Source organism: Sorex araneus, chromosome 4 (assembly GCF_027595985.1).
Source record: "Sorex araneus isolate mSorAra2 chromosome 4, mSorAra2.pri, whole genome shotgun sequence".
Lineage (NCBI taxonomy): Eukaryota > Metazoa > Chordata > Mammalia > Eulipotyphla > Soricidae > Sorex > Sorex araneus.
The window spans coordinates 124,849,405-124,869,568 of NC_073305.1; the positions used below are offsets into that span (position 1 = coordinate 124,849,405).

At 38.4% G+C, this 20,164-nt stretch overlaps 1 protein-coding gene across 1 annotated transcript; it reads right to left on the bottom strand.

Annotated features, from left to right (window-relative positions):
* Positions 1–1,708: 1,708 nt before the first annotated feature.
* LOC101548476 (40S ribosomal protein S24-like) lies at positions 1,709–19,956 on the bottom strand. The gene is made up of 2 exons (XM_055136715.1): positions 19,848–19,956; positions 1,709–2,133 (listed from the first exon to the last, which is right to left on the bottom strand). Exons 1-2 carry the CDS (start codon positions 19,954–19,956, stop codon positions 1,709–1,711), a joined length of 534 nt encoding a protein of 177 aa, XP_054992690.1.
* Between the last annotated feature and the right edge of the window lie 208 nt (positions 19,957–20,164).

Consider the following 20,164-nt stretch of genomic DNA (forward strand, 5'->3'; position numbering starts at 1 on the left):
ATTTCAACAAGACGATGCTCATGAAAAACGAACTAATCCCTGAAGCTCCATTTTCTCTCAATGGAACAAACATCTCTGAATGCAGCAGCTATGTGTACCTGGGTAGAGAAATCAACATGAGGAACGACTTGGTGCCAGAACTGTGCAAGAGGAAAAGAGCAGCGTGGAATGCCTTCAAGAGTGTTGAAGAAGTAGTTAAGAGAACAAAAAACCTCCGACCCCCGGCACATCTTTTTGATTCCACCATTCTCCCTGCACTATGCCTCAGAGACCTGGGCCCTACCAAACAGGATGAGAACACTATTAGCGTATCCCAAAGAGGAATTGAAAGAGCTAGGAGTATCACATCTCACTCAAGTGAGAGAAAGAATCTGGAGTTCTGACCTCTGTAGATGGTCAAGAATCAGAGATGCTGTTTCATTTGCCAAGGCATCAAAAATCAGATGGGTCGGTCATGTAATGTGATTCAGAGATGACCGCTGGGCTAGAGCTGTTACCGACTGGATTCCACAGGACGTCAGAAGGTTCGGTGGCCGCCCACCAACTAGATGATCAGATTTCTTCATCAAATCCCTGAATGAATGATTTGAGGTTCTTCCTGTTCCTGGAGCAAGCAAATATCATTGGGCTGCACTAGCATGCAACAGGGACAAATGGAGAAGTTACTGGTGCCTGCTGAGGAAATCAAAGATCAATGGGATGACAAGTAATAAAAGTGATATATGCTATACTTAGAATCAGGTGACTAAAACAGTAAAGGGATCACAAAGTTTGGATTACTACTACTTTAACTATCATATTTCAGTGGGATGTGAAGGAGGTAACAATTAATTCTTCCATAAATAATGACCTTGAATAATGCACAGATGATTTTTCCCATTATGCGAGCGCTGAACTTTTACTTTATGTCTTCAAATACTTTCCCTTGCTCACTTTGCACCTACAACACAGGGACCAGGTATTTCTTTCCTCAAAGCCCTGAACTCATTGACCTAATTTTTCCCTCTGCCTGGATACTCTGTAGAAAGCAATGTGTTTGGTCAACTATATTTCATCTTTCAGCACTTAACTATAATGTCACCTGATCAGGAGATCGACCTTTCATAATTCCTTTCTAACTTGGCCATCTTACATTACTCTATTAACTATTAAAGCACATATTTGTCACATTATAGCACATATTTAAATTGAAGCCATTCCCGCTATTCTTCATCACCTTCCAGTCAACGTATTCACTTTCTTCTATGTTCCTTTATTGTGAGAAACAAATATTTGAATTAATGCTACATGATAGACTCTAGATAGACCATAAAATAACTTTCATATTCTTATAATTCTTTAATATGCTATATCAATGATCTATATTTTTCACATTATTCTGAGATTATCATTCTTCAGTGTAAATAATACACTTATAATAATGCATTTTGTTCAAAGATTTATTTATTTATTTATTTATTTTGATTTTTGGGTCATACCTTGTGATGCATAGGGGCTACTCCTGGCTCTGTACTCAGGAATTACTCCTGGCGGAGCTCAGGGGACCAAATGGGATGCTGGAAATTGAACCCGGGTTGGTTGCGTGCAAGGCAAATGCCCTGCCCGCTGTGCTATCACTCCAGCCTCTATTTTTTTTTAAGTTTTAGTTAAAATTTGTTGATCCTCATGAAAAAATCTGCACAATCACCAGACAGTCTCTGCAGAATCTTTACTCCTTCTTTTTGCCGGCGCCAACTTTGGCCTTGGCGGTCCTCCTGATTTTCTTCATTCTGCTCTTGCGCTCCTTTCTCTGCATGAGGTTTTTTTTCTTCTCATACAGGCCGTGTCTTGCCAGTCTGTGTTTGGGCTCGTTTTTCTTTGCATGATCCAAAGAATCGTAAATCATCCCAAAGCCGGTTGTCTTGCCGCCACCAAAATGGGTTCTGAATCCAAACACGAAAATCACATCTGGAGTGGTCTTGTGCATTTTGGCAAGTTCCCCTCGAATTTCTGTCTTGGGTACCGTGGCCTTCCCAGGGTGAAGGACATCGATGACCATCTGCTTCCGCTGGAGCAAGCGGTTGGTCATGAACTTCCTGATCCAGATGGTGACCATGTCGTTCAGGGCGCCCCGGCTGCGGGAGGCCAGGCCCCCTGTTTTATTTTTATTTTTATATTTTTGCTTTTTGGTTCACACCCAGTGATGCACAGGAGTTATAGTTTGTGTGACCCTCCCCAACAGAAAGGTGTAATTAGCAAAAATACAGTTAAATACATGTGTAAATATGCACAATTAATGCATTCCCCTGATCCTGAAAGAGCCCTCAATATGCCATTGGCTACACTAGCACGCAACAGGGACGAGTGGCATCAGGGACGAATGAAGACGTTACTGGAGCCCACCCGAGCAAATCGATGAACAGCTGGATGACAGTGATACAGGGAATGCTTTTTATTTTTTATTGAATCACCAAGTGGAAAGTTACAAAGTTCTCAGGCTTATATCTCAGTTATACAATGCTCAAACATCCATCACTTCACCAGTGCCCATATTCCACCACCAATAAAAACAAAAACAAAAACAAAAAAAAGTATACATCCCACCTCTCACCCCCCAAGCCCCCCCCACGTGTGTGACTGATAATTTCACTTCCTTTTCTCTTTACCTTGATTACATTCCAGATTTCAACACACAACTCACTATTGTTGTTGGAGTTTCAAAACAGACTCACTATTTTTGTTGGAATTTATCCCCCAAGAAAACAGCTCTATTGACAAGGAAATATTTGATAATAAGTTTTCCACTGATGAGAATGAAGAGATAAAAAGGTTTACAATTTCTGTATTATAGTAATTAAGTCCAGGGAGATTTAAGTTGGAAAATGAATCATTTCCCTTCCTGGAACAGCATGTAGCAAAAGCTTAGTTCACAGTCTCCATAGATGGTTGCAAGCACTCGCTGGAACCCCAAGTCCTAAAGCTGTCTCTGGTTCCTGCTCGTTCCACATTCATGCGGCTGTGCAAAGGCATGGCCACCTGGGTCGAAACTCGGCCGGAGCCGAGCTCCGGCCGGGCTGAGACTGCCCCGGTATCACGTGGCTGTTTCAAGTTCAAAGCACACATTTTTTTTTTTTCCACGCCACAAGTTCATACCTTCTCAACGGACCCACAAAATGTCGGACACCACGCCTTCTCCCGGAGGGGAGAGAGACCAAGAAGGAGGGATATTTCCTCAGTTAGCCGGCGTGGGGGCAAAAGCTTAGTTCACAGTCTCCATACATGGTTGCAAGCACTCGCTGGAACCCCAAGTCCCAAAGCTGTCTCTGGTTCCTGCTCGTTCCACATCCACCGGCTGTGCAAAAAGGCCTGACCACCCGGGTCGAAACTCCGCCGGAGCCGAGCTCCGGCCCGGGCTCAGTGAACGCTTTTTAAAAACTTTAACTGAAGGAAATTGGTTTCTAAAAATACCCTAAATGTTTGATTTTAGTTTTGCTTGTTCATTAGTTTGTTTCTTTCTTTTACACATGTTGATGAAGTTCTATATATTTGACTTTCTCTTCATGACTGCACTTTGCATACAGTACCCACTAGGTTAATTAATTTTGTGCAAATGGCAAAATCCCATATTTTATAGATGAGTAATAGATCATTATATTTATATGCCACATACTCTCGTCTCTAGGTTTTTTTTTTATAAATTTTATTTGGGGTCCATACCTGGCTGTGCTTAGATTATCCCTGGCTCTATGCTCAGGGATTTTTCCTGCTAGAATTGCACCTTCTGAGGTACCAGAAATCTTACCTGGGTCACTGCATGTAAACAATTGCCTGACTCACTCTACTGTATCTCCAGCCCCTCTCCAGTTATTTTTTAAAGATTTTCAATCTTTAAATTTTTTGAAAAGTCTCCATATTTTCTCTAATAACTAAGACAATTTATATTGCCACCAATTGCATGTGCGCTCCCATCTCTTCACTAAATTGATATTTTAAATATCTATTTTTAAAAGTCACCCAATATAAGAAATTAATTTATTTTTATGAGTCACTGTATTTATAATGAAAAGAAATACATCAACAAGGAATTTCATTTTAGTTATATATTAATTGCTTAATTTTTCATATACTTACATATATATGCCCCATACCAAAAATAATAATATTAGCTAAATTATACTTTATTCCTTGAGCAGCGGGGAAGGGAATAAAAGGAAAATACTTGGTCATAATTTTTAGTCATTAAACTCAGCTTTTACTCATAGGAAAGAAATCTGCAAAATGAAATCAGTTCTCAAGGATGATGGGCAGTATTCATGTACTAGCTTCTCCCCTCTAATAATTCTCCAGGAAAAAATAACACTCCTATATCCACAGCAAGGAATGATGGGAAAGAGCTCATGAAAACAAATAAAGGGGGAAAAAAGACCCAACTATTAACAAATAGATGAGTTGTGACTGATTTAAGAGTTCTGAAAAACAAGATCCTACTTAGAAAGGATTGAGTTTAGAAGCAATCTGATTTATACTGCCTTGAAAATTTCTTAGAAGGTTTAATAACACTGTGAAATCTAACATTTCTGAAATCATGGATAAGTTCAGGGCTAAACATTTTTAAAAGAATTTTAATATTTGGGGTTGGAGCAATAGCACAGCAGGTAGGGCGTTTGCCTTGCACGTGGCTGACCCAGGTTTGATTCCCAGCATCCAATATGGTAGTCTGAGCACTTCCAGGAGTAATTCCTGAGTCTATGAGCCAGGAGTAACCCCTGTGCATCGCCGGGTGTGACCTCAAAAGAAAAAAGTTAATATTTAAATGATAGGACAAAATACCAGTCTCACCAACTAGCGGATACTCAAAATATCTCTGGAAATTTAAAAATTCATACTGAATGGTGAATCTGCACACTCTTTTTTTCTTACTCAAATTTAAAAGTTCTAACAGTCATGATTATGCCAATAGAGAGACAAAATTTATCTCTTTTCAAAAAAAGAAAAAATAGACGAGGGGGAAAAAAAAGACTAAAGTTTTTTAAATTTGATATTTCCATCTTAAATATCGTAAAATGACCCCCAAAACATTTGGACAATGCCTATGCAAATAGAAGTTTACAAGGCTTTTTCATTTGCTCATGTTGGTATCAGTGGACATTTGAAAAATGGCTTAATGTGAGAAGGGATTGTGAGCAAACAATAAAATGAAAAAATCAATGCTACAAACACTACCTTTCTGAAATAGTGTTGTAGTCCGTTTTTAAGCCCTTGGTTTTTCATTTAATAATCACAGACATTGACTATGTTTTCACTCTTGAAGATTGTGAACAATTGTGAACTGAAATGAATCAGGTAGGAGATCATGTTGTGAGCTACTTTCAGGAAAAGTTAGATAGTTGGACATGAATTAATGGTCCAGTAAATGGCTGTTTCTTACACTGCTGAGCCACACAGTAGACCCTGGGGACCATGAGGAGATCATTGGAGAAAAGTTTCTACCTATAAAAAGGAACCATATATTTATTCAATTTATTCAGGATCTCTGCTTTATATTTTTACTTTCTAATCTGAGTTAGAAGCACAGAAAATACCAGAATTTATAAATCTAAACATTAAATGCATTTATGCAATCAAGGATCTGGGAGAGGAATAAAGACCAAAGACTGTTACCAAATAATCTAGTGGAATCTTCTTTCTTTTTTTTTTAAATTTTATTGAATCACTGTGAAATTTATAAGCTTTCATGTTTGGGTTACAATCACATAATGATCAAACATCCATCCCTCCACCAATGCACATTCCCCACCACCAATATCCCGGGTTTACCGCCCCTCTCCCATCCTCCCCCTGCCTCCATGGCAGATAATATTCCACATACTCTTTCTCTACTTTTGGGCATTATGGCTTGCAACACAGACACTGAGAGGCCATCATGGTTGGTCCATTGTCTACTTTCAACACACATCTCCCATCCCGACTGGTTCCTCCAGCCACCATTTTCTTAGTGATCTCTTCTCTATTCCATCTGCCTTCTCCCCTCTGCTCATGAAGCAGGCTTCCAGCTATGGGGCTATCCTCCTGGCCCTAGTATTTACTGTCCTTGGGTTAAAACTAAAAGCATCTTTAAGGATGAAACAGCACTAACCACGCAAGTGGAAACAAACATAAGCAAATGGGCAGAATCCTCTTTCTACATGTAAGAAACACAGAAACTTGGAAGCAAAGGCCAGTTCAGACCTCTAGTTAGAACTTTCCACACAGAAGCATGAAAAGGCGGAATAATTGTTCTGCCATAATGCTTGTGACATGTGAAATAAAACTGGACTTGTACATGTGAAGTTTAACTAGACTACCTTTTCTTTTATGGTGTCAATATTCAATTTATATATTTTCAAGTTACTTTTAACTAACTAGTTTTGGACAATTTGTCCAAACATTTGACTTTTTCCCCAACATTTTATTGTAATAATACCCAAGATGCCTACCATTTTTGATCAACCTATTTGAGATTTTATTCTTTCTACATATGTGTTTAATGTATTCAAATATATAAAATGGTACTATAGGGACCTCAGAAACAATACAAATGTAGGGCATTTGCCTTGTACATGTCAGACTCAGGATATTTTTTGGTACCCCACCTGGTTCCGCGAGCCCACCAGAAATGGTCCCTGAGAGAAAATTCAGAGTAAACCCTGAGCACCACTGCATTAGACCTCCTCCCCTCAAAAAAGTTTATGTTTTGGGGACTGGAGAAATAGCACAGTGGGCAGGGCATTTGCTTTGCATGCTGCTGACCCGGGTTTGATTCCCAGCATCCCGTATGGTTCCCTGTTTCCTGAGCACTGCCAGGGGATAATTCCTAAGTGCAGAGCCAAGAGTAACACCTGTGCATCACTGGGTGTGACCCAAAAAACAAAACAAAAAAAAAAGTTTATATTTTATGACAGACCCCTGTCTCTCTACAGTTATAGTAAGATATTATAGATTTTAGGAGGTTACAAGTTTGACCAGTTATATATGTACTTATGTACATAAGTAGATTTATAATTGGTCTTACAAAAGCCAGCTATATATAAGTACAAAAATGTACTAATGTACTTACAAAAACAGTTCAATTCAATTGTTTTTATATTGAAGAAATACTAAGAAATTGAACCGGTCTTAATTTTGACATTCACAGATTTTCTGTTGACTATTGTCCTTCAATCATTGATGCTATAATTGTTTCAAAAGAATATAGAAAATAATTGCTTACAATGATTTGTTCTAGGTTAATCCTTTCTAGCTAATAATCAGCATCACTTCATTTTCTTAATGTTAAGTTAATGTTAAATCACCTTCAAAAATCTTTTCTGGAATCTCATCAGTGTAAAGGACATGGTCACTCATTTACTTTTGAGCTCCCTTTCTTTGGAAAACCAAAGAAGTATTTCTCATTTCTTGTTTTCTAGCAAGTTTTTTACGTTAGGTGTTATAAATTATTGCTGTATATTTAGGCATGTAACTTATTTCAATTTTGTAGGATAAAATTCACCTAGATTTCAGAGTGAAATTTAGTTGAAGCATATCAGTACTTCCCTACTGTCTTTGAGCATTCACTACTTCATCTTTTTTTTTCTTTTGCTTTTTTTTTGGTGGGGGGGTAGTCACACCTGGAGATGCTGGCTCTGCACTCAGGAATTACTCCTGGCTTTGCTCCAGGGACCATATGGGATGCTGGGAATCGAACCCGGGTTGGCCGTGTGCAAGGCAACCGTCTTACCCGCTGTGCTATTGTTCCTTCATCATAGCCACTACTTCATCATTTTTATATCTTCTGGTTTGAAAGTGATTCTCCTTGAAGAAAATACAAAAGCAAAACACTAGTGCAGTTTTGCTTTCTCTGAATCAGCTGTTACTCAGTTTCTTTCCTCTGATATACATTATCTGAAGAGTCTTGTTGCTCAGCACCTATCTTAAAAAATACAGTAGGTGGGAGTCACCAAGCTAAAGGCAGTTTGGGATATCAAGTCTCCCATAATGTTGACTGAATGGCCCTGATATCTGGCTACTCTGACAGGTGGGCATGGGTTTTCAGAGCAGGCAACTGCTCATGACACTGGCAGCTAGTTTCCCCCATCACTATTTATATAATCACCAAGCAACTTTCTTTCAGGGCTCTTTCTTGCCACCTGCATTTGGGGGTCTCGTGCCACTTCCCCACCTGAGATGGTAGATGCCATGGGCAGACGAAGGAGGAAACAAGGGCCAGGCTGGTTAGTGATCAGTTGCTGTTTATTCTGTTCTCCCCATGTGCCTGTTCCAGTCTCACTAAGTCCCTCATTCCCTTCTCCTCCTGTTTCCCTCACTCGTCTCTCCTGCTCTGACTTGCCACCTTGGTCTCATCTCTCACAACCTCCCAGCATTGGGGGTAGCAACCACACCTAGGTTGGGTAGCACAATCAATATATCAAAGCCCTTTATGGTCGCCTGCACCCAGGAGATCTGGCTCAAGGGCGGAAATACCGCCTAGTTGTTTTCCTCCTTTCCTTAGTCCAATAACTTAATTACATCTTAATTAACATCTTAATTCTACTTCTTAATATTAGTTATTTTGTATGGACACAGTAAGAGATACATTAAGATTGTAGGGTGGCTCTTCTAGGGGCATCTCGCTGTAGGTCTCAGACTACAGTGCTCAGGCCAGATTAGATTTTTCTAACCCTAGCAGGGTCCTAATTAAGCTGTTACTTTTTAGATCTTGATAGAATTTGTCCATGACCATGCTCTTAACTTATAGTTAAGTACTATGGTGCTGTGGCCTGGCCCATTTTAATGCCAGGGTAGCTCACAGCTCACCCTGGGCTCATCCAGTCCCTCATTGGGACCTTGCTTTTGGGATGCTAGGAATTAAGGGCAAGTGAGGCATAAGTCGAGAGAACAGATGCCCAGGAATGAATGCCATTTGGAGTCAATTAACTCCCAAGTTACAAAAGCATAGCATTAACTGTCTTCCTGTGTTCATACAAAAAGGACATTGCTCTGAATTAACTATGCAGTGGACTTAAGGAAAAGAAAAAAATAATATTTACATGTTAATAGAGTCTGATTAGGAGATAAAAATGATTCACTGGTTGGGGAAGCATAGCAAAGAAGGAAGTTACAAATAAACACAGAAGGATGGGAGCACTGTGGTAGGAGTAACCCAATAAACCTAAGGTCCCTGTGGCAGGGCAGAAAGGACAAACCATTGTTATCTTACAGGACTGAATTCTTATTAATTTCTTGTGTAAATATCTTCCTGAGGAATAGTAAGTGGAATAAGGAATACTATCTTCTTATAACCTTGCTTCATGAACTATAATTAATAATAGATCTTATTATAGGAATCATTATATAAAATAAGCCAGGAGCATCAATAAAATGCACTGGCATCAATTAGGTGTGTGACTGCTGGAAAATATATTTAATACATTTTTAGACATTTAATATATTTAATACATTTTGAGACATTCAAATTCACAGAAGAATTTCTAACTTACAGGGGAACAAATGGTCTTTGGTGTTTTTTCATACCTTTATTGTGCTATCATTTCAATTTGTGAATGGTTTTTAAGATCTGGGTGATGAACTTTCTACTCTCTGATGGAGGCCCAGGAAAGACATTTTCTGTATATCTCTTTTAGGGTACACCTAGAAGTCTAGGAAATAGTAATGACATGTGTTGAGTATCTTAGGGGCAAAATTGAGGTACATCAAAAACACTTGTCACAGGAGTGTTTATGATTTTATACTTTTTTTCTGAAGATAGCCTCATGGGCACATATAAGGAATATGGGTCCTTCTTGATACATAAACTAGTGATAAAAAATGTTTAAAGTTTCAGCCTACAGGAAATTATCAGGGTTTTTTGTGTGGAAAGTGTTCAAAAAAGGTATTATTAGTTATCCAACCTAGCAGTCAAGCAACTGAAACAAAAAGTCTACACACATGTCAACATGGACAAAGTAAAGTTTTTGTTTGCTTTGTTTTGGCTTTTGGTTGGGCTTGGTTCACACTAGAAATCACTCTTGTCTGTGCTCAGGGATCATTTCTGGAGAGATTCTGGGGACAATTTGCATTGTGGGGGTGATGGAATCAAATTTATGTTCAGATGGACAGATGTCCTGGGGTGAATATTATTCAGAGTCAATTAACTCCCCTTCCAAGTTACAAAGGCATAGCATTAACTGTCTTCCTGTGTCTATACAAAAATGACATTTTTCTGAATTGACTACACAAAGGACATAAGGAGAAAAGAAAATAATATTTACAAGTTAACAGAGTCTGATTAGGATATAAAGGGATTGACTGGTTGGGGAAGCGAAGCACAAAGAAGGAGGTTACAGATAACTACAGAGGAATGGGAGTGCCTCTGGAGCACTGCAAATGGGTGCAACCCAATAAACTTAATCTCTGTGTGGCAAGGCAGAAAGGAAAAACCAATGCTATTTTACAACTATTCAAGAAAATAAAAGACCACCATCCACCAAGCTCCCCAAGATCCCTCCTAGGCAGTAAGAGAGAGATATTGATAGAGTTTTAGAAAGAACCATCTGTGGAATACCACGTGGAGAAACAGCACAGAAACCCAGCATGAGAAAAGAATGAAAATTGGAGCCCTGGAATCTCAATAAGAAATGCCCACATATGTATCCTCTCTGATAATTAAAAGATAAAATAGTGAGGATGTTTAGTGAGCTCAAAGAAACAGTGGAGTGGTCATCCAATAAAATACCAGAGGTTATGAAAGAAACAGTGGAGCAGACAGCCAGTAAAATACAGGAGGAAATGAGAGCAGAAATAAGAAAAGTACAAACAAAAATGGCATTAATTAGAAATTCCATAGATGAAAAACTCAATGGATTCCCAAAACAGTGAAGTAACAATAGCTGAAGACAAAATCAGTAATCTTGAAGATGAGATGCAGAAAACCTCCAGGGAACATCAAAGAATGGGAAAAGTTCTCAAAATTATTTGGAACACAGAACTATGGAATGAATTCAAGAGGAACAACATAAGAATAATTGTTGTCCCAGAGGGACAGGAAGGCAAATTCAATGAGATAGTCAGTTAAAGACATCATTGCTAAAAATTTCCCAGAGCTGGAGAATGCAGGCATCCTGATCCAAGAAGTCCTAAGGGCACATCTAAAAGAGACCCTAAGAAAAAGAACTTCAAGATGTATCCTAATCAAAATGATAAACACCAAAGATAGAGAAGCAATACTGAAAGCATTAAGACCAAAGAAGGAAATTACATACAAAGAAGCATCCCTTAGATTTGTAGCAGACCTATCAAGTGAAATACACCGGGCTCAAGGACAATGTTGGCATATAGCTAAAAAATTTAACAAAATGGAGACTTCATCAAGAACTCCTTACCTAGCTAGACTCTCATTCAAATTTGAAAGAATGATACACAAATTCATGGAAAGAAAACAGCTTAGGAGCTTTATAAACTCAAAACCAATCTTGAAAGAAAAAATTAAGGGGCTACCATAAGGCAAGAAAAACCCCACAAAAAGTCCTCTAAAGAAAGATGGCACAAAAGCCCCTGGCAACAATCTCTCTCAATGTCAGTGGTCTAACCACTCCAATTAAAATACACAGGGAAGAAATATGGATTATGAAATTGAACCCAACATTCTGTTGCCTACAGGAAACACATTTGAATAAGAGGAGCAAACACAGACCCAAAGTGAAAGGCTGAAAAGCAATTCTTCAAGCAAACAACTTAAAAAAAAGCTGGGGTGGGGGCCGGAGCGATAGCACAGCGGGTAGGGCGTTTGCCTTGCATGCGGCCGACCCGGGTTCGATCCCCCGCATCCCATATGGTCCCCCAAGCACTGCCAGGAGTAATTCCTGAGTGCAAAGCCAGGAGTAACCCCTGAGCATCGCTGGGTGTGACCCAAAAAGCAAAAAAAAAAAAAAAAAAAAAAAAAAAAAAAAAGCTGGGGTGGCCATGCTAGTATCTGATGACAAAAACTTTAGTATTAAAAACCGTTACAAGAGACAGTAAAGGTCATTTCTTAATAATCATGGGATACATTACACACAAATGCATATGCACCCAATGATGCACCAGTAAAATACGTAAAACAACTGCTAATAGATGTCAAAGAAGACATTGGTAGCTACACAAAAGTAATTGGAGAATTCAACACTTCCGTGTCACACCTTGATAGATCAATGAGATTAAAACTCAGGAAGGAAATACTATCTTTGAAGGATGAAATGGAAGAGACGGAAGTAGTAGATATATAAAGGACTTTTCATCCCCTCAAAGCAGGATATACATTATTTTCAATGCATATGGGACATTCTCAAAGATAGACCACATGCTGGGACACAAAACATATCTCCATAAAATTAAGAGATAGAAATTGTAGAAAGTCTTTTCAGACCATAAGGTAATGAAAATAGAAGGTAATCACACACAGAAATTGAGAATCAAGTCAAATTTGATTTGATTTAATTCTGGAAATTGAACAGCTCACTACTGAATAATCAGTGGGTTAAAGAGGAAATTAGAAGATTTCTGGAAACAAATGAGAGTGAGAAAATGAACTACAAGAACTTGTGGGATACAGCAAAAGCAGTGATAAGAGGAAAGTTATAAACTTTGCTAACATACATCAGAAAGAAAGAACCCACATAAATAATGACTTCACAGCTTAAGATCTTAGAAAATGACAACAAAAGGAGTCCAAACTAGGCATTAAGAAAGGAATAATAAAATTTACAGCAGAAATTATTAAGCTAGAATTAAAAAAATCCAAATGTCAATAAAATCAAGAACTGCTTCTTTGAAAAAATAAGTAAGATCAATAAACCACTAGCGAGACTCACAAAGAAAGAGAGAGAACCTTAATAAATTGCATCAGAAATGAAAGAAGGATTGTAATGATGAAACCATGGAAATTTAAACGATCATCAGAAATTACCTTGAGAATCTTTATGCCATGAAATAAGTGAACTTAGATCAAAGAATAAATTCCTGAATTTATATTACCTAACAAGACTAAACCAAGAAGATGTGGAATACCTGAACAAGCCTATCACTATAGAAGAAATTGAAATGGTAATCAAAAGTCTTCCCAAAACAATAGCCCAGGCTCAGATGGATTCATTAGTAAATTTTTTCACACCCTTAAAGAGGATCTACTGTCAATACTTTTCAAGTATTTTCCAGAAAATTGAAGAAACAGAAAAGCTCCCAAACAGTTTCTATGAAGCAAATATCACCTCACCCCGATGCTAAAAGGAGACAGAGACACCACAGAAAAAAGAAAATTACAGGCCAATATCCCTGATGAACACAGATGCAAAGATCCTCATCAAAATATTAGCAAACAGAATCCAACGACTCATCAAAAAGATTGTATACCATGACCAAGTAGGATTAATTGTGGGGATGTAAAGATGGTTCAACATCCACATATTAATCAACATAATACACCATATTAAGAAAAGAAAAGATAAAAACCACATGATCATATCAGTAGATGCAGAGAGAGCATTTGACAAGATCCAGCACCAATTTATGATGAAACCTCACAACAAAATGGGAGTTGAAGGAACATTCCTCAATGTAGCCAAAGCCATCTACCATAAAACCACAACAGGCAGTATTGTTAGTTGGGAAAACTTAAACAACTTTCATTCTAAAATCAGGCACTCCTATTCAATATACTACTAGAAGTACTTGCCATAGCAATTAGTCAAGGAAAAGATAGCAAGGACATCTGAATTAGAAAGAAAAAAAGTCGAGCTTTCACATTTTGCAGATGACATAATACTATACTTAGAAAATCCTAAACACTATCCAAAAAAGCTCCTAGAAATTAAAATTTGTATAGTAAAGTGACAGGTTATAAAATCAATACCCAAAATGTCCATGCTTTTCTATATTCAAATAATGAGAGAGACATTTAAAAAAGCAATCCTGTTCACAACTGTGCCTCAGAAAACCAAATACTTCAGAATCAGCCTAACTAAAGAGGTCAAGGACTTATACAAAAAAAAACGCTAAGACACTTCTTTAAGAAATAAAAGAAGTACTGGAAGTACTTGTCATAGCAGTTAGAAAATGAAGACACATCCCCTATTCATGGATAGGGAGAACTAACATTGTCAAAATGGAAATACTCCCCAAAGCAACATACAGATTCAGTGCAGTCCCTAAAGGATACCCATGGCATTTTTTCAAAGAAATAGACCAAATACTCATGAAATTCATATTGAACAATAAACCCCCATGGATAGCTAAAGCAATCCTTGTGAAAAATAGTATGGGACGTATCACCTCCCCCATCTTCAAATTGTACTGCAAAGTGGTGGTAATTCAAACAGCATGGTATTGGAATAAAGAAAGACCATCATAAGTCAATGAAATAGAGTTGGATATCCAGACCCTCAATTATATGGTCCTTTAATCTTTGATAAAGCAGTAAGAAATATGAAGTGGAGCCAGGAAAGCCTCTTCAACAAGTGGAGCTGGAAATCATGGGCAGCTACAAGTACAAAAATGAACCCAAACCTCTATTTAAGACCATGAACAAAAGTCAAATTAAAGCAACAACCTTAACATTGGATCTAAATCCATAAGATATATGGAGGAATCACGAATCATGAATCACAAATATGGAGGAAAATGTAGGTAAAGCCCTCCATGACATTGAAGCTCAGGGCATCTTCAAAGATAAAACACCGCTGAGCAAGTGGAAGCAAAGATAAACAAATGGGACTACACTAAAGTAAGAAGCTTCTACAACTCAAAAGAAGGTGTGGACAAGATACAAAGATGGCCCATGAATAGGAAAAAATTCTTTACCCAATACCCATCAGACAAGGGGTTAATATCAAAGATATATAAGGAACTATAGACCTTTCAAGGATCACGAATCACAAAATCCCGTTAATCATCGATTTCTCCAGCGGGCTCAGTAAACTCTCCATTCATCCTTTCCCTGAGACCTTAGAAGTCTCTCTTGGCTCGGCCCTCCCACTGATGTTGCACTGGTGGCTCTTTCAGGGTCAGGGGAATGGGATGCAGCTTGTTACTGGATTTAGCATATGAATACACCATGGGAAGCTTGCAAGGCTGTCCCATGTGGGCAGGAAACTCTCAGAAGCTTGCCAGTTTCTCCCAAAGGGAGAAGTAGGCTACAAGATATCGCACAGCTGCAAAGTGGCCACACGCTTCTGGAAGCTTGCTTTTAAGTCTCTGGATGTCGGCCGTTGATGGAATTACACACACCTGGGTTCCTCTGCCAGTACCTTCATGCATGAAGCCTGTCTGAAAGTGTGGAGAGGGACCTCGAGCATGGCTGTAGCTAAGTTCCGGTGGTCTTAGGCCGCCAGGAGCTCTGCTCAGGGTGGGGAGGGAAGCTGGAGCCCATCCACTCTGGGGGGCCCCCGGGGAAGACAGCCAGGCACTCGGGCAAGAGACTCTCTGCCACTATAGACCTTAATAATAAGAAAAAAAAGTAGACCTTTATAAGAAAAAAATCACCTAACTTCATCAAAAAATGGGGAGAAGTAATGGACAGAAACTTCCTCAAAGAAAAAATTCAAATGGCCAAATGACACACACACCAAAATGCTCTACATCACTAATCATCAGGGAACTGCATATCAAAACAACAGTGAGATAGCATCTCACACAACAGAGACTGGCACACATCCAACAGTACAAGGGCAACCAGTGTTGGCACAGATGCAGGGAGAAAGGGATTTTTATTCTAGTAGGAATGCCGACTAGTGCAGCCCTTCTGGAAAACAATGTGGACATTTCTCAAAAAAACCAGAAATCAACCTCCTATTTGTCCCAGCTATATCATTTCTGGGAATATACCCTGGGGCCCAAAAACACACAGCAAAAACATTGCAGCAATACTCTGAATAGCCAAAATCTGGAAACAACCCAAGAGCCTGAGAACAGACAATGGGGTTAAGAAACTATGATACATCTTTACAACAGAATACTATGCAGCTTTTAGGAAAAATGAAGTTTGAAATTTGCTTATAAGTAGGTGGACATTGATGGGCATTTTACTCATGCTGACTAAAATGAATCATAAGAAGGACAATATGTTCATCTCAGCACTCGTCACAATAATCAAAATCTGGAAACTACCCAAGTGCCTGAGAACAGAAGACTGGTTAAAGAAACTTTGGTTCAGGGCCTGGAGTGATAACACAGCGGGTAGGGCATTTGCCTTGCACGGGGCCGACCCGGGTTTGATTCTCAGCATCCCGTATGGTCCCCTGAGCACTGCCAGGAGTAATTCCTGAGTGCATAGCTACGAGTAACCCCTGTGCAATGCCAGGTGTGACCCAAAAATGCAAAAAAAAAAAAAAAAGAAACTTTGGTACAACTACACAATGAAATACTATGCAGCTGTTAGGAGAGATGAAGTCATGAAATTTGCTTATAAGTGGATAGATATGGAGAGTATCATGCTATGTGAAATGAGTCAGAAATAGAGGCACATATATAGAAGTACTGCACTCATTTGTGGAGTATAAAATAATATAACATGAGACTGACACCCAAGGACAGTAGATACAAGAGCCAGGAAGATTGCTCCGTAGTTGGAAGCCTGCCTCATAAGCAGAGGGGAGAAGGCAGCTGGAATAGGCATTACTAAGAAAATGAGGGTTGGAGGAATTGGTTGGGATAGGAGAGGTGTGCTGAAAATAGATAAAGGACCAAACATGATAACCTCTCAGTATCTGTATTGCAAACCATAATGTCCAAACGTAGAGAGAGAGTATGGGGAATATTGTCTGCTGTGAAGGCCGGGGAAGGGTGGGAAATGAGAGGGCTATACTGGAGACATTTGTGGTGGGGAATGTGCACTTGTGGAGGGATGCGTGTTTGATCATTTTGTGATTGTAACTCAAACACGAAAGCTTATAACGATATCTCACAGTGATTCAATAAAATAAAACAAAGGACATGTACAGAATTTTTGTGGAATATTTGTGGAATATAACAAAATAGTATGAAACTAATATCCAAGGCTAGGTTAAAAAAGGAGAGGCTGGGATCACTGCTTAGTAGTTGAAAGCTTGCCACAAGTGTGTGTGAGGGAACAAAGGACAGGATAGAGATGGGACCAATATGACAATTGTCAGAAATGATCATTTTGGATAAGAACTGAGTGTTAAAAATAGGTAAAGGAATAAGGAGGTTGGCTCCATAGCTAGGAAGCTGGCCTCACACTCTGGGGGAAAGTCATCCCAGATAGAGAGGGGAACACCAAGTAATTTGTGATTGGAGATCCTGAGTGGGAAGGGAGATGCGTACTGAAAGTAGACTAGAGACTGAACAGGATGACCACTCAATACCCTTATCTGGAACCACAACACCCAAAAGGAAAGAGAGATATCAAATTGGAATTCCCTGATACAGAGGCGGGATGGGGTGGGGGGGATGGGACTGGGGGGTGGGAGGGATACTGGGTTCATGGGTGTGGAGAATGGACACTGGTGTAGGGATGGGTTCTTAAACATTGCATGAGGGAAAAACAAGCACGAAAATTTGTGAATCTGTAACTGTACCCTCACTGTGACTCATTAATTAAAAAATAAATAAATTTAAATAAAAAAAGAAAAAAGTAAAGAAAATAGGTAAAGGGATATACATGATAAACTTTCTGAATCTCTATTGCAAACCATAATGCCTAAAAGGAGAAAGAGAGAGATAATGAAAGAGGGGGGGGAGGCAATCAGGGAGGGAGAGAGATAGAAGTGTTACCAAAGCAGGTGGGTGGCAGGAGGGAAACAGGAAACTGGGACATTGGTTGTGGGAAATGCAAACTGGTTAAGGGCTAAGTGTTGGGACATATAATTGAAACCCAATAATGAACAACGCTGCAACTGTGTATCTCAATATGATATAATTAAAGTAATTAAAAATATAGAATTATAGCATAAAAATGCATGTAATAGAAACATAAAAAGACATAAGAGAATTGTATGTATTCTGAATGTATCTATTAATTTACTTTGTGTTTACTAAGTCATTTATAGAAGAGTGATTCAGCACCCCTGTTGCAAACTGTCTATATATATATTATATGAAATATATAGAGCAGAAGAATAGGAACTGATATTACTCCTACTTAATAGACTAAATGATTAAGTCACTGAGATTATATTGGGGTCAGGGTAGGAAAACAGATCAGGAAAGGAAACCAACAAAGAGAATGGAGAGGATTTCATGCTACTACAATGGGAGTCAGAGCAAGTATACACTGTCAAAGCATGCTATGATGGGAAGGTAGTGCAGAAAAATCAGTGAAAGATTCTAAATGGAGTTAATCTTGCATCTGGATATATAGATAGACAAGTTAGAAATAGTCTTGTAGATTGAAGGAGGAAAGTCAGGATGCATAGAGATAATAGTTAGAGAGAGCATAATCGTTCAAAAATCCCCAAGTCCTAGTACTGGTAAAGTTGAGAGGTGATGTGGTGTGTCTTTCTTAGTGATGCTTCCTTTAAAAGTATAGTTTTTAGATAGCTAGTTTAGATTCCCTGAAGTGTTCCTTATTTAGCTTTCATGAATGCCTGTTGAGAGCTTGTATATAGAATGTGATTTAAAACTTTGTGCTGATTTTGTCTTGTTCACAGTAAAATTATAACTCCTAAGAAGCAAGATTTTTTTCAGACTTGTCACAGTGAATATCTTCTGTCCTGAGGTTCCCTCACTTCAGGTGTCTTTTTATATTTTATACTAATATACTTGTTCCACTGTGTTTACAGCACAGAGGTTTTATATGAGAGAATATTGGAGTTATTGAAATCCAAGCTCTTAAACAACTCAGAGAACATAGAAAAATAATGAAAAATTAGAGCTCATAGAATAGCCAACACAGAGCTTCTGTAATTGGTTATTCATACAATATGTTAGTTGTTGTTCCAGATGAACATTCACCAAAAAATCAACTTTTCAAACATATTAAAAAATGGTATCCCCAATTTTATTAATAACATTTAGATGTCCTTCCCAATAAAAATGGTGTTGTTTCTTGGTGTTCCCAACTTCCTACTAAGGCATGTAAGACAGAAGTACCACATGCACAGCATATAGCAAGCTTTCATATGCCTTCAGTACTTTCCCCCCACAATTTTACCACCTCAAGTTGTCACATAAGATAATAAAGAAAAAGTTAGAGTCCCACTTTTCTATTGTTACTGACTGAAATGGTCAGTGCACTACTGAACTGTTGTTATCCTTTACCTATGCAGATAGACGATTTCACATAAACTAACTCCTAGAGGAGGCAAGGCACAGCATTTAACTTTAAGGTAGTTGTGCAAACTGCTCTCTGACCACTCCAGCTTGAGTGTAAAACAATGTCATAATAATTTCTACATTCACATTTCAATGACTTGAGGCTCTTTGGTTTAATTGTTGCATGTCAAAACAAGTCTTTCCTTAGAAATTATACTGGCAGGACTACATAGGAATTGTTTCTGGAATTCCCTCCCCCCATAGGGATATATATGTATATATATATATTTATAATACATATTACAGTCACAAAGAATTTTTGTCAGCTGTCATCCCACATATGTGACATATACGATGCTCCATTTTTCCACTACTGTTGAAAGCAGCTAAGTCCTCAACCTTTAAATCTATCAAGAGAAGCCTTGGGTAGTACTATTAATGTGGCAACTAAGATGGACTGGGCCTGGGCCTGCCTCTAACTGAGAAAAAAATCTGGATTTTCTCAAACCTTCCGTAGAATCATTAGAATCATTCAGGTGCATAGCAGTGTCTCTCAACTAATGTCTCAGCCATGTTTAATTTTTTGATCTGCTAGGAGTAAAGACTGTTACCTAATACAAACTTATTTCCTTCAGCATCTTTGCACTGCTTTTCTGTTTTTCTCATATAAGATATTTCAACTTCAACCTTTTTCAACTCAGGAGAAACCTGTTCACACATGTAAGTAAATGTAATTAGTAAAACTATTTTACTTTACTTTAAAATAGAAGTTTCAAGCTGCACCGTGCATAAGAAAACATTCCCCTCATTGCTCATCTTCTTTCCTCAAAATTATTCATTTTCATAGGCATATATAAGCTATGGTTTTGACAATGTCTGTTTTAGTTCATACTCTACAAAGAAATATTTTCCTTTGGAATTTTCTGTC

Excerpts from the sequence above, each read along its gene's own strand:
- LOC101548476 (XM_055136715.1), bottom strand. The coding sequence starts at position 19,956 with ATGTGTGAACAGGTTTCTCCTGAGTTGAAAAAGGTTGAAGTTGAAATA. Across the intron at positions 2,134-19,847 it reads AGGAAATAAGTTTGTATTAG|GGGGCCTGGCCTCCCGCAGC; the intron begins GTAACAGTCTTT and ends AAAATAAAACAG.